At 34.4% G+C, this 13836-nt stretch overlaps 1 protein-coding gene across 2 annotated transcripts; it reads left to right on the top strand.

Moving 5' to 3' along the window:
- The first annotated feature begins 4795 nt into the window (after positions 1-4795).
- On the top strand, positions 4796-13680 carry LOC125878505 (uncharacterized). 2 transcript variants are annotated; one of them, XM_049520218.1, is made up of 10 exons: positions 4796-4977; positions 6009-6075; positions 6491-6744; positions 7795-8380; positions 8746-9384; positions 9845-10285; positions 11257-11451; positions 11608-11664; positions 13141-13203; positions 13293-13680. In XM_049520218.1, exons 1-10 carry the CDS (start codon positions 4940-4942, stop codon positions 13374-13376), a joined length of 2424 nt encoding a protein of 807 aa, XP_049376175.1. In that variant the 5' UTR covers positions 4796-4939; the 3' UTR covers positions 13377-13680. The 2 variants fall into 2 exon arrangements, with proteins under 2 accessions (XP_049376175.1, XP_049376088.1); XM_049520131.1 differs by lacking the exon at positions 4796-4977 and adding an exon at positions 5143-5233 and having other exon boundaries at positions 13293-13679.
- The last annotated feature ends 156 nt before the right edge of the window (positions 13681-13836 follow it).

Here is a 13836-nt window from a genome sequence, read left to right as displayed (position 1 = left end):
GTGATATCCACAATTNGGAAAAAATCACTCATTTCGATAAGATAACAAGATAATATATTTTCAGAAGACCCTTATATAAATATATGGTTCCATTAATATTATAAATTAATAATTTCTTAAAAGTACAAATATATCTAAGAAAATTTAGTGAAATATAATTCTATTATATTCTATTTTTTGTTAAAATTTAAATCTTGTTGAAGCTCATCTTTAACTTTTCTTATTGCATCGAAAAGTTTCGGTATTGTCTTTTCTAATTGCACCATAAATTTGTGAAGAGTTCTACATGCAAGTATTTTCTTACGCGTAGCTGATTCCAACGGTATTGTATTATCTTCAACTGTATCATCAATATTGTTTTTCCAGTGATATCCACAATTTGTTCTAAATCTAGACCTCTAAACATGTATAATTTTACCCATTCAATAGGTTATTAACATCCATTTTATCGTGGTAACCGAGATCATTAATCATGACCTCAAGTTCATGAATGACATTTTCACAAGTGAGTTCTTTCAAATTTTTTGAGATTTCATCCCCAAACAATTTTTTGGTGAAACACTCTTTAAATTAATAAATATTAGTTTATCGATTAAATAATACCTCTACAAAATAATAATATTTTATGATTCCGCGTATATTAATTTAGAGAGGTTTTACATAAAAAATGACCCACTATAACAACCTTGCGTTAAACGCGGGATTAACACGTTGCGAGGCAGCTCGACGGCACTAGTTGAACTATTCATTTGGTTCTTTTATCTTTTTCTTTTGCAAGGTGGAAGCATCACAATGGAATTTTCCTCTTTCTTTTTTGCTAACAAGTTGAGCTTTTTTTTTTGTCCCAGTTCAAAATTCACACTATGGAAAAGCTATATACGTCATAAAGTTGTTATCTACATGAACCTTATCTGGAACAATTGCTTTGTTTGTATGTATACTTGTTCTTTCTCATGGTTTGCTTACGCCTACTAAACTAATGCCTTTTGTCATTCTTGCACCAACTAACAATAGGAGCAAAAAGAAAAGGTCAAATAACGAAATTCCCAATCCAAAAACACCACGGGCGGAGGGCTGCTGCCGTGTTTAGTTTAACTGAGTTCTTTTCTTGAAAATTCTGACTATCTTATTGTAAAAGATGTGATCTCTAGTAGTCATTCCTTTTATCTTTTTCTTTTTTTTTTACTACTATGCTCAGTCTATAATCCAAGCATTGTGCTTGACACACAAAACAATTGATGTACAATTTTTAGTAGCATGAGCAAATATAGTAAAAAAAGAGCACAAAAGTGAGAACTAATTAGCATTTCAACTTCTATTCAGTCTTTCAATGCACTCTCCTTCATGAGCCTCAGCCCTCAAGCCCAACTTGGCTATATGTAGAACATTGCCCAATTCAGCATTTAGTCTAGGCCCACTACTACACCTTTCCAGTTTAGTTAAGTACTCTAATTGGGCTGCACAAAGTAGGAATGACACCTTCTGTCATTTTAATCTGAGCCTCTAAATGGTGTGTCCAAGCAAGTGGGAAATTACACCAATGGTTTTACAAATGACATTGAATATTTGATTCCCGCTTGCGCCGTGGACAAACTTTCATGGTTAAAAGTCAAAACTTGCTAACCATCAGCAAGGAGTTTAAAGCAACCTATCTCCAAACTCATTCTTATAAGAGAATAGCATTCCCGTAGTCAATAGATAATATTTACAGCCAATTAGCCTATCATTGCTAAAGCTTAAATGGTAGCGGAATCTTTACACAAATAATTGGTCAAATTTATTATTTTATCTTTTAAACTAGTATACATATATTATCAATAGTTTTTTATTACATAAATTATATATTATACATTTAACGATTGTTTTAATTTATATAATTGGCTGAGCAGCTATTCATTTAATTCCTCCATGGCCGAGTGTAGAAGGTTTGAAGATCAATATGCAAATGCATAGAGACTAGAGAGGTGTAGGCACACGCAGTACATTTTTTCTTCATTGGAGTAGAAATAAGAAGAGGTTGCCGATATAAAACTTGTTAATGTGATCGAAATATATACAAGTTATATAGTGGTGATATATATTATATACAATTATGCATATTTACTATGTATATATATAAAAACTAACTGACGAAAGTGTTAATTATCCCTAGAAATAATTATCAAGCTATCAACCTAATTAGATAGGCAAGAAAACTAGGCAATTACCAGTAAATTTCCTATATTTATTAACAAAAATAAAATAAAAAATCTTTAGATATACGCTTATGCACGTGCAATAGCCAATAGGTATATAGGTCATCATATCATATATATATATATATATATATATATATATATAAGAGAACCCTAGGCCCGTCTACATGGCGCCATCACGAATCAAGATTCCCTTTTAATTTATTTATTTTCAAAACTAGCATTCTCCTTTCACGAAAAGTTGTGACTTTCATGAAAAGTTGAAGAGTTGTGAATTTTTATGAAGAGTTGCGACTTTTATGAAATGTTGTGACCTTTCTGAAGGGTTGTAACATTTCCAAAGAGTTTTTTTCTTTCTGATAAGACACAATAAACATTTGTTCACACTACCCTTTGTTGTCTATAAATAGTGGGATTTCCTCTCATTTTAAAACAACGAAAATTCTGAACTTCTTCTTCTTCTTCTGCATAATTAAATAGATATTCGTGTAGTTTGCTCTTGTTGAGTGGCCCACTTATACCATTGTTTTTGTATCAATATACTGGTGAATAGAATCTTCTGTCCTGAGAGGATCTATTCCTTTAAACATCGGGTTCTACATGGGAATAATTTCCTTAAGAGGTACATTCAGCGGACTCGATTGTTTCTTTCAGTTTCCTTTTACTGTTATATATCCTTGTATGTTTTTTTTTTACAGTCATTAATTTATGCTTATGTTATTAATTGTTGTTTTTGAGTATATGTTTTAAATTTTGTTGTTTATCAAAGTTATTTTTATAAGTATTTGTTTGTACATATTAAATAACACGTGTTAATTAAGTATTCACGCAAGTTTTCTCTACTGAAATTGTTGAAGGTACAGTAAAAAAAAATTCTTAAAGATTTATATTACCATCTCTTGAAGACAAAATTCAAAATGGTATGCCATTGTAAGGATATAAAGACCTTAAAAATCTCATCGCACCTTGATGTGCGAAGTGATCCAGGAAAAAAGACAAAAAATAATAAACTTTTGACATGGGTTCAAGGATGTGACGGATGACCTATAGAGGAATATGACTAGACTGGAACTTCTTTTAATCCCAAAGACATAGATAATTACACAGTAAATTAATTTCTCATATTCAATATGAAATATGGGCAGATTCTCGAGTTTACTGCAAGTTGTAAATACTTTTCTTGAAGTAATAGATGTGTTTCTCGACACATCGATTGGAATAGAAGTGTAGTTTCAAATAGAACTCCATCACTACGGTATGTTGATTTTAAAAAAAACAACCAAACAAACTGAATAATTTTGTGTAATATTTTTCCCTTCCAAGTATATATAATAAGTTGAATTGTTGTCCNTTCTCTACTGAAATTGTTGAAGGTACAGTAAAAAAAAATTCTTAAAGATTTATATTACCATCTCTTGAAGACAAAATTCAAAATGGTATGCCATTGTAAGGATATAAAGACCTTAAAAATCTCATCGCACCTTGATGTGCGAAGTGATCCAGGAAAACAAGACAAAAATTAATAAACTTTTGACATGGGTTTAAGGATGTGACGGATGACCTATAGAGGAATATGACTAGACTGGAGCTTCTTTTAATCCCAAAGACATAGATAATTACACAGTAAATTAATTTCTCATTTTCAATATGAAGTATGGGCAGATTCTCAAGTTTACTGCAAGTTGTAAATACTTTTCTTGAAGTAATAGATGTGTTTCTCGACACATCGATTGGAATAGAAGTGTAGTTTCAAATAGAACTTCATCACTCCGGTATGTTGATTTTAAAAAAAATAACCAAACAAACTGAATAATTTTGTGTAATATTTTTCCCTTTCAAGTATATATAATAAGTTGAATTGTTGTCCAATATGATTCATTCTCCCTTTAATTTTTCATTTTAATAATTACTTATGATACATTTGAGAATGGGGAACTTTAAAATGATATATGCAAAGCAAAATGTAGGGCAGAACTTTTCTACACGTTTGAATTAGAATAATTGTATATCTCAGGTTGATGTTCATTCGATTTCCCAAAAAAACTAATAGTAACACTTTCTGGAAGTAAAAGGATAAATTACAAAATCAAATTAAAGAGATTGATTGAAGGATAAATGATAAGATATTATAACTATCATTTTTTTCTTTACATTATTAATGTTCGTTATTACGTAATTTTGTATGTAAGAAAATATAGTGTTTTAATTTTAATGACTGATAGATTTTAAGTATTATTTTATAAATTCCGTGATATTAAATTTTCGCACGAGTCTAGGATAATTTTACTAGTTAGCATATAATTTTAAAATTCTGGACGTATTATATTTTTTTTTTATAAAAAAAATGAAGCAAAAGTACTCCATTTTATTTTGCTAAACTAAAAGAAGAAAATATTAGTAATTTAGTACTTATTGATTGAAAAAACTGAAGAGTGAGTAGTTATAATTTTTTGTTCACCTTCTTAGAATGGAAACTGATGCAAACAGCAAAAGAGAAAAAAACGAAAAAGAAAAGAAAAAAATTGGAAAGTTCGGGATAAAAATAAAAAATAAAAAAAATAAAAATGAGAAGGGCTCAAAATCATAGAATAAAATGCTGAGACAAATTAGGGAGACTTTTTGATTCCAAAAATTGCTTCTTCGCATGTAACGGCCAACTGTATCGGAGTAATCTAGTCGGTCTTCGGAACTTTGTAATAATCGCACTCACCGTCTTCCCCGCTGTTATCATCGGAGCTATCGCCATGACCACCGGCACCGCTATCTCGTCCTTAGAAACAAGGTGAACAATTTCATTCTCTAATTTTATCTCATCACGTGTATATGTTTGCATTTCAATTTCATCAAATGTAAATCCCGCCGTGTCTGCTTTTGTAATCGCGGTTTTGCTCTACTGGAAATTAAAATTTATGACATTTTTTATATACTATTTTTGTCGATTATGGAGATTTTTAGAGTTGAGATTGCGGCTCGTTGTATCCATTGATTTCTACTGCTTGATATTCTCGGTCCTTGATACTGAACTCACTTGTTTTTAGGTAAAATTATCTAATTTGGATTATCCACGCTAAACTTGACGCTAAATTAATTAGACCGGCATGAGATAGTCAGATAGAGAGAGTGATTTGTTGTCCACCTTCGTTATAGCTGGTAGATATTTGACAACATTGTATAACGCCGACGGATTTGCAGCTAACTCCACGAGGTAGTGCTAAGGTCTGCGTACCTCCCCGCACCTCACTTGCGGGATTTCATTGGGTATGTAGTTGTTGGCCATGGATTTGCAGGTTGATATATAATCATGCCTGAATATTAGTATCATTTTGAGCACGAGGGATATACTGAAGCATCTGGTCCAGAAATTAAGATACTAGTGGAATTTGTGACTTTGCTCTATGCTCCACCTTATTCACGTGTCAAATAAGAGGGAAAAAGTAATACATTTGCAATCTACTTTCATCTCTGAAGACATGATATAAGAAGGACAAATGACAAGTTTAAACAAAATGGAAAAGTAAATTTGATGCCCTCGAAACTCTTAATCAACTTTGATCTCTGAAAACATGATTCTAAGAAAAAGAAATGACTAGTCTAAGTAAAATGAAAATATAAACCTTAATCATGTTCCCTAAACTTTGACACGAAGCATGTTATGCCTCAGGCTGACTTCCAATGTACAAATGCTGGGTTGACTTGCCCTTCTATTTGATAAGATGGCTGATGCTTTATTTTTCTGTAACTTTTATTGTTATTGCTTTGTAATGTTCCTGACAAAGGGTTTGGTATTTGCTATTTTTCTCAAATTGGGTCCAGGTACATGTATTCTTGTCAGGCTAGAGGAGTTCCACCTAATAAACAAGTTCTGTCAGCTCTTTTCAAGGTTTGTGATACTGTAGTTGTCCAGTGTTTACAACCATCTGAAATGCCGATTTTACTATTATTTCATGCTTATTTTTCACTTGCTCAACCTTTGATGTAGGCATCTAACTGCTGAATATCTTCGGGAAAAAGATATTTTTCTTATAGAATCTTTATTGGGGAAACATATAATTTGATATTTGTTTCAAGAAACTATTTTCTTCTAGATGCTAGATAAATGTATTTCCTGGTTTGGGTCCATAAGTGTGGCTAATGCATGATAAAAGGATATGCTTACTGTTACTTATTAGATGAGTTCCTTTATCCTTCTCAGTACTAGCCATATTTTTTGTGATTTTTGCTCCAGAATGTGCTGCTTGTTTCGTCATCTATGTAATCTGAAATCTTACATTCTTACTTCCCATATTGCAACCCAGGCCAAACTGAAAAAAGCCCGCCATGAGGTGTCTATCTTAGTGATTTTGCTGGATGACATCAAGGATACTGATTTCCACCCACTGCTCGATTTGTTGAAGGAAGCTGATCTTTCTGAGATTGATGCAGTAGATATTATAAATAGATCTGTCTGCATCCTGAGTTGGGAGTATCTTCTTGCTTTGGTGCGTGTTAGCAGTAGGAAGCTTCGAGTTGTTGATATCCAGGATATATTGTTTGGAAAGGACTTCTTGCTGTACGTATTGCCACAGTTGTATATTGTATTCCCAACTCTTTGCCACAATTGATAATATGTTTTGTTTTGCCGCAGATGCAACCATATTTTGAATAAGTATATTTGAAAAAGTAAATAAAGAAACAAATGCATTAAACGGTAGGGATTGAACACGCCTTTCAATTATGAAATACGAATTGCATCTGTCGGTTTCTTGCTAACATATAGTCCATCTCATCTATTACCTGTAAAACTTTTTTCCGCTTAGATTTCTATATTTACGTATTTCATGAGAGATGTTTTAGTTTTTACTAATATATACAGGAGGAATCAGCACATGGTACTAAATTTGTCTTACCTTTCTGGCTGGGTTGGTTAAACTCATAAGAAAAGAATATGAAACTTTGATTCTGTCCGCCAATCAGAATTTACCTTCTAAGATTTGTAATTGTCTCAGAATATTAGGGACATGCACGGTACCGGATTGTTTGAATAACTGCCATGAAGATGTTATGAAAAATGAAACTTTTATAAGGAAGATGTAAACTAAATTAAAATACCTTTAACTATTAGAAGAACCTTATTTACCAAAGATCAAGTTTGAAATCTATGGGCTTAGCAGGGGCGGAGCCAAGTGGGTGGAAGGGGTTAAAATTGTATATATATATAGATCTTGAATCTCCTTGGCTTCTTTGTGTGTTTATTCTTTTTATATTTTCAACCCCTTTACTGTAAATCCGGGCTCCGCCGTTGGCGTAGCTGATGTAGATTGAAAATGTTTAGATCATATACTCGAAATATATTCGGAATTAGATTGAACAGAAGTATAAAGGAGAAAGTTGTTTTGTATCAATTATTCATTTGATAAGCATGTCACTATTTCAAAATCGAATGATTCTATAATTGATAATTTTCTCTTATAGTGTGCTGTGTTCGTTCTTCCCCAGATTTTGACTGATGCATATATTGCTTTTTCTTTTGTTTTGTTTAGGCACAATGTGAAATGGATAGGTTCTCCTTTATTCAGTTATTAAGTTGATGTGCATTCATTTCCTTTAGATGTGTTTTCAGGGATCTTGCTCAACGCGGCTTACCATGCCAAATCCTAAATCTGAGGTCCTCCCATTTCCGAAAGCTCAACATGATTGGAAATTTTACGCGAATGCACACTCTTAACTTGGATTTCAGTGCATCACTTACGAATTTCCGTGAGGACTGTTTTACCTGCATGCCAAATTTGAAGTTCCTTTCATTGCGTGAGACAAGAATCACGAATTTATGGACTACCACTGCTGCACTTGCGAAACTCCCTTCCTTAGTTGAATTACGCTTTCAGCATTTCTTACAAGATGATGAAGCACGGAAGCATGCTGCATCAGATAGAAGGAATGATTACTGGGATTCAGATCATATGGAGACTAGTATTCATGATGAAGCACCGTCAGTTAGTGGTGAAAATAGCATGTATAGGATTTTTAATGAAGAAGACCAATATTTGAATAATACTGATATGAATCTTGATGTAAGTAGCGAAACAGAAGATTCATCTGATGACAGTGAAGTGGACTTTTCAAGTCAGGATCGTGAAACAAGTTTCATGGAACTCTTGCCTGATGTACCTCCTGGTTGGGAGGATCTGCTTAATCTGCAAAATGAGGTATACTACATTTATTTTTGTATTATTGCTACATATATAACTTTGCATGGACACTTGACCATATTCCCCTTCTTATTTAAATTGGACTTGGAAGACCAGTGATATAGATAACATAAGTACATATTACTCCTTCTCGTATAGCTCTTTTCTCTATTTTCTTTTTCTTTTCCTCTGATCTTGATATCCAAAAAACTAGGGAGTTGTAGTTACAAATTATCCCATCTTTTAACATCATCATCTGTCTGCTTCTACGAGCTGCTAAAGCTTTGCATGCTAAAATTTGATTTCACTGCCGAACCCATCCCTCAGTGCCCCGTATTTGAGTGGGGGAAAGTGACAATTGTCTTTTTATTGCACCACGACAGGTTTCTTTTGGAACGTTGGAGATGCAGGATGACGAAGAACCATTCTTCCGTTTGTCTGACACACGGCTTCCTTACATTACTCCAAAGAAGTGTATATCTCATAATCCTTCACCGATATGTTTTGAAAAATTCTACCGAGAGTACATGATAGCTTCACTGCCAAACCTGAAAATTCTAGATAACTTGCATATTAGGAAGGTTGACAGAGAAAAGGCCATATTGATCTTCTCAGAAAAATTTGAGCACCTACCATATAAGAGGAAGTATAAGGAGAGTGTTGTCAGCATTCTGCAAAAGCGTGAGATTCGAGCAAACCATACTCATGGGCCCTCTCCTAGGCGAAAGTCGCAATATTTTTATTCTAGGTCATTGTCTGCTGCAAAAGTTGGTTCTGTTGCTTGGCCTGCCCTTCGTCCCCTCTCGATCGTGGGCACCACAGCAAGAGATGATCAAAGAAGCTACCGACCACGCCAATTTGAGTATCATCCATCTGATGCAAGCCTTATGGTTTTTGGAACATTGGATGGTGAAGTAATTGTTATCAACCATGAGAGTGAAAAAATTGTCAGTTATATTCCCTCACTTGGAGCAATGAACAGCGTTCTGGGTTTATGCTGGCTCAAAAATTATCCCTCCAAGGTATATCATGTAAAAGGTGTAAGTTATGACTGTATCTTGTGAAGTAATCACCCTGGGAATTGTGTTCCTTGAAATCCTAATATGTGCGTACATGCTCCTTGCTGTTTATGGTTTACGCCTGATACTATTTATAATTTAGACGCCCATCGTGGTTCATTTCTTGAATAATGTCATCCAAACACTGAATAATAATCCATCTTTTGGGCGCAAGCAGAGGTTGTAATTCTCAAGTAATATCGAAGGGATTTGCCTATATTATGGAAAGTCGATTTCTTTTTGATAAATTGCCATTTGTCCCCCCTGTTTCTTTCCGTGAACTTTTCTGCAGAGCAATTGCCAGCTGCAGTGTAAAGATGCATTCGCCATGCATATTGTTTTTTGGTGTTGTAGGCTTAACCATGCCAAGTCATTGAACTTGAGCAGCTGCCTATTTTGATGAAAATCCTTATGTTTTTCTCAGGTCATTGCTGGTTCTGATAATGGCTCACTTAGATTATATGACATCCGGTTGATGCCTACAACAGCCACAGGCAGTCATCAGAATGCAGGTTCAATTATGTTTGATGACTTTGACCAGTTAACGTCTGTTCATGTCAACTCTACCGATGAATTATTTCTTGCAAGTGGATACTCAAAACATGTTGCTCTGTACGACATTAGCAGTGGCAGACGGTTGCAGGTGTTTGATGATATGCATCGAGAACATATAAATGTCGTTAAATTTGCACACCACTCTCCATCTATTTTTGCCACTTCATCATTTGATCGGGATGTTAAGTTGTGGGATTTAAGACAGAAACCAAACCAGCCTTGCTACACTGCTTTAAGTTCTCGAGGGAATGTGATGGTTTGCTTTTCCCCTGATGACCAATATCTTCTTGTCTCAGCTGTTGACAATGAGGTAATTTATTATAAGTCAAGAGGTTTTGTCCCATTTACCATGAATGATGCTTCAGATCCCTGCTGTTATTGTGCTAGTCTGGAGCTTTTTTATGATCTGTCCCTGTTACAAAATTTCAATGCATAGCACAGAGAAATCATATCATATATCATATTCTTATTAAAAATAACCATATTGAATTGCATATTCTAGTTCCTGGATTTCACCAAAAAACCTTGTCATCTTAAATGGACTTCCACCATCAACCTCATATTCTTTAATCATGGCTCTAGATAGTAGCGAGAGAACTGAGTTCAATCTGATAAAATCATCAAATTGTTGTTGGGAAATGATTAATTTATAATGTGGATACATATTTGTCCAAACCTCACATTGGAAGAGAAACATGGAGAAACGTCACCTATATGCACTAGCCGCTACACGAAGAATTGGCCAATGCAACAGGAGAAAAGAGACTTAAGTAGACTAAGCTCTACAGAATTTAGATTGATGTTTAATACCTACAGCAAAGCTTCTATTAAGGGTTACAGGAAGAGGACAATCGTTCAGGATCAGCTTCCTGGAATATCCCAGGCGGCATGTTCCTGTGAAACCAAAGATTGATATGCAAAAAGAGAGCAAGAACTTCTAAAAGCATTTTAGAAATTCTTATCTTATGACTCTTCTCTTACCATGTTGTTGAAGGATCTATAAAGCTCTTAGCCAGTCGTTATTTACTGAGGAATAACTTCTCCTTTCCCTAATTTTCTTTGAGAAGTTGAAAGAACTTTGAACTTTGTTTCAAAAAAATTATGGCCCACCATTCATGTGGAGGAGTTCTAGGACTATTCTAAGAGGAATATGTACCAAACTGACATAATACGAAGTAAAATGAAAAGATTTATGGAAGTATTTTTTAATGGATATATTATATGCCGCAAAATGTCATCCTTGTCCAAGATTTATTGAGAAGATGGAAAAATTATTGGCAGGTGAAACAACTGTTAGCTGTTGATGGAAGGCTCCATCTAGATTTTAGTATTACTTCAACAGGGAGCTCTCAGAATTACACGCGTTCTTATTACATGAACGGAAGGGATTATGTCATCAGCGGAAGCTGTGATGAACATGTAGTCCGCATCTGTTGTGCTCAAACGGGTAGGCGGCTTAAAGATGTATCATTGGAGGTAACCTGGTTTATTGATTGTCACACTTCAATAACCTTCCTTGCTTTTCTACCATGTCTTACAAATTTAACTGATTCGACAACACGATGACTATCTTTACCATCATAATTGCCACTGGATGCTGTTTGACTTAGATTGTATCTCCATGTTTCTCAGGGAAAAGGTTCAGGAGCTTCAATGTTTGTCCAATCATTGAGGGGTGATCCTTTCAGAGTAAGTCCTCTTTTCACGTGACAAGTTTTTTCTACTTCTCTTTTCCTTTTATTTTTAATGTAAAAATGCCTCTACTAGTTTTTAAGCGAATTATATTCCTCTTTCCATGTGTCAATTAACGAAATTAGATAGCAGCTTATATTAACATTTGGAATTGTAATTATATATCCAATGTTATCAAAGGCGCGCTTTAAGCGCGCTTAAGCCCTGAAGCGAGGCCAAAACGTGTTGAGCGCTTCGACTCGCTTTATGTGCGTTTCAATGTCGTCATCAAGGTTCTAAGGCAAACGTTTACTTGCCAATGAGCCTCGTATGAAGAAGTGACACTAAATAATTGATATTTCACTTTATCATAAATTTTTTTCAATTTATTTGGTCATATATTTGTCATTCATGTTTATAATTATTAGTCTTGGACGAAACATATATATTTGTATTCTTTTCTCCCTTTGCGCATTTTTCATTAAACCCACACTTTATTTGCACTTTGCGCTTAAAGCCCTCACAGACCTTAGAGCTTTTTTGCGCTTTTCGCCTTTGATAAAACTGTATATATCTAATAGCAGTCAGTAACCTATAATACTGACCTAGCTGCATCACTTATAGTCAATGAGTGTTTAAATAGAGACTCGTTAGAAGGAAAATGAGTAGCTCATAGTTGATGTATATAATTATCCAAGGATTGTACCAGACAAAATTTAGAAATTTCAAGTTGAAGAAGTGAGCAGATCTTTCCACTGGTCTGCTTGTGAGCGACTAGCTAATGGGTCTTACATCATCAGTGAAGAGGGTCCGATTAGATTGTTTCAATCTGCCCAGAAATTGTTCTCGTGTGTGAGCGCATGGGAGAGAGATTTTAATGTTGAAATCGTATTTTTATAGATCTAGAGGCTTTTGCTTCCAATCTATAAACACGAGGGGAAAAAAAAGAAGAGGTAAACTAGTATATACAGCACTTAAGTTTTTCAACTTCTTTATCCCCATGAAACTGTCAAAAGGCTTAGTATCTGAAAACATCTATTTAAAGTTTGGTATACCAAACTCAAATATGTAACTTTTTGCACATAAATGATCAGTAGAGACGATGTCTTTGAGTAAAAAAAAAAACATCTATTTGGAAGGAAACATTTGGGTTAACGAGGAAATATCAAATGACATGATTTAACTGTCATTTGAAATAAACACCAATAAGAAACGATCTGTGTGGCTTAAGGACCTTTTTCCCCTTCAAATTGATGATCTAAGCCTATTAGAATGCAATACATAGTATCAACTTCTCCATCTAAACAGGTCTAGTGTGCCAGATATTTAGTTGGACCAAGCTAGAAGTTGAAATATCTTTCATGAAGCTTCTCATGCAACCTTAACTTGACACTTGTATTGGTTGAGATCAGTACAGTCGAGTGTTGAAGGCTGATACAGCAACAAGTCAATCCTTCAAATCGCAGAAGTGTACTGATATTATGTTGTTTTCAGGATTTTAGCATGAGTGTTTTGGCAGCCTATACACGTCCAAGCTCAAACTCAGAAATTGTTAAGGTCAATTTACTGCCTTGAAAAGTCGATTTTTGACATTGAGCTTTTATTTCACCCCGGGTGCGTTATATTCTTTCATGAATATGATGCAGGTAAATCTGCTGGCATCAACTGACCAAGACAAAGGGCACTCGTACACTCGGCATTCTCATCCACAATGTAGTAGCGGAGGCTGATCTTTTTGCATCAACTTAAAAAGGTACTTAATGGTTTATGCATGTCCAGTAATCTTTGTAGATACAATATAGACTAGCTAGGTATTGTAGAAATGGAAGTAGGACAGCAACCGTGGAATCTAGTTTTGCTTCAACTATCTGCTTTTCTGTTTGATCAGCCTGGTGTATGTTGTAACATTTGTATGAAGTACAGTGCTGATTTTTGAGACATCTAAACTGGTTGTGCACAACTAGGAACACTACTGAAGTGTCTTTTTCTCTTATGTTCTCTCATCTTGTACCAATATCAGATATTGTAAAGACTAGCATTCTATGCTGTTGACTGCGGTTTCAGTCCTAAAATTCATGATGCGTTTAAATTATCAATCTAGTTGCACTTGTAATTTAGGTGCATTTTGAGGAGTGAAGAAAGAAAGAAATATAACGTTACATAGATAAATATTATGTATCCAGAAGCTTT

This window comes from Solanum stenotomum, chromosome 1 (genome assembly GCF_019186545.1).
Source record: "Solanum stenotomum isolate F172 chromosome 1, ASM1918654v1, whole genome shotgun sequence".
Classification (NCBI taxonomy): domain Eukaryota; kingdom Viridiplantae; phylum Streptophyta; class Magnoliopsida; order Solanales; family Solanaceae; genus Solanum; species Solanum stenotomum.
The sequence above is the reverse complement of the archived record's forward strand: the minus strand, read 5'-3'. Positions and strand labels throughout refer to the sequence as shown.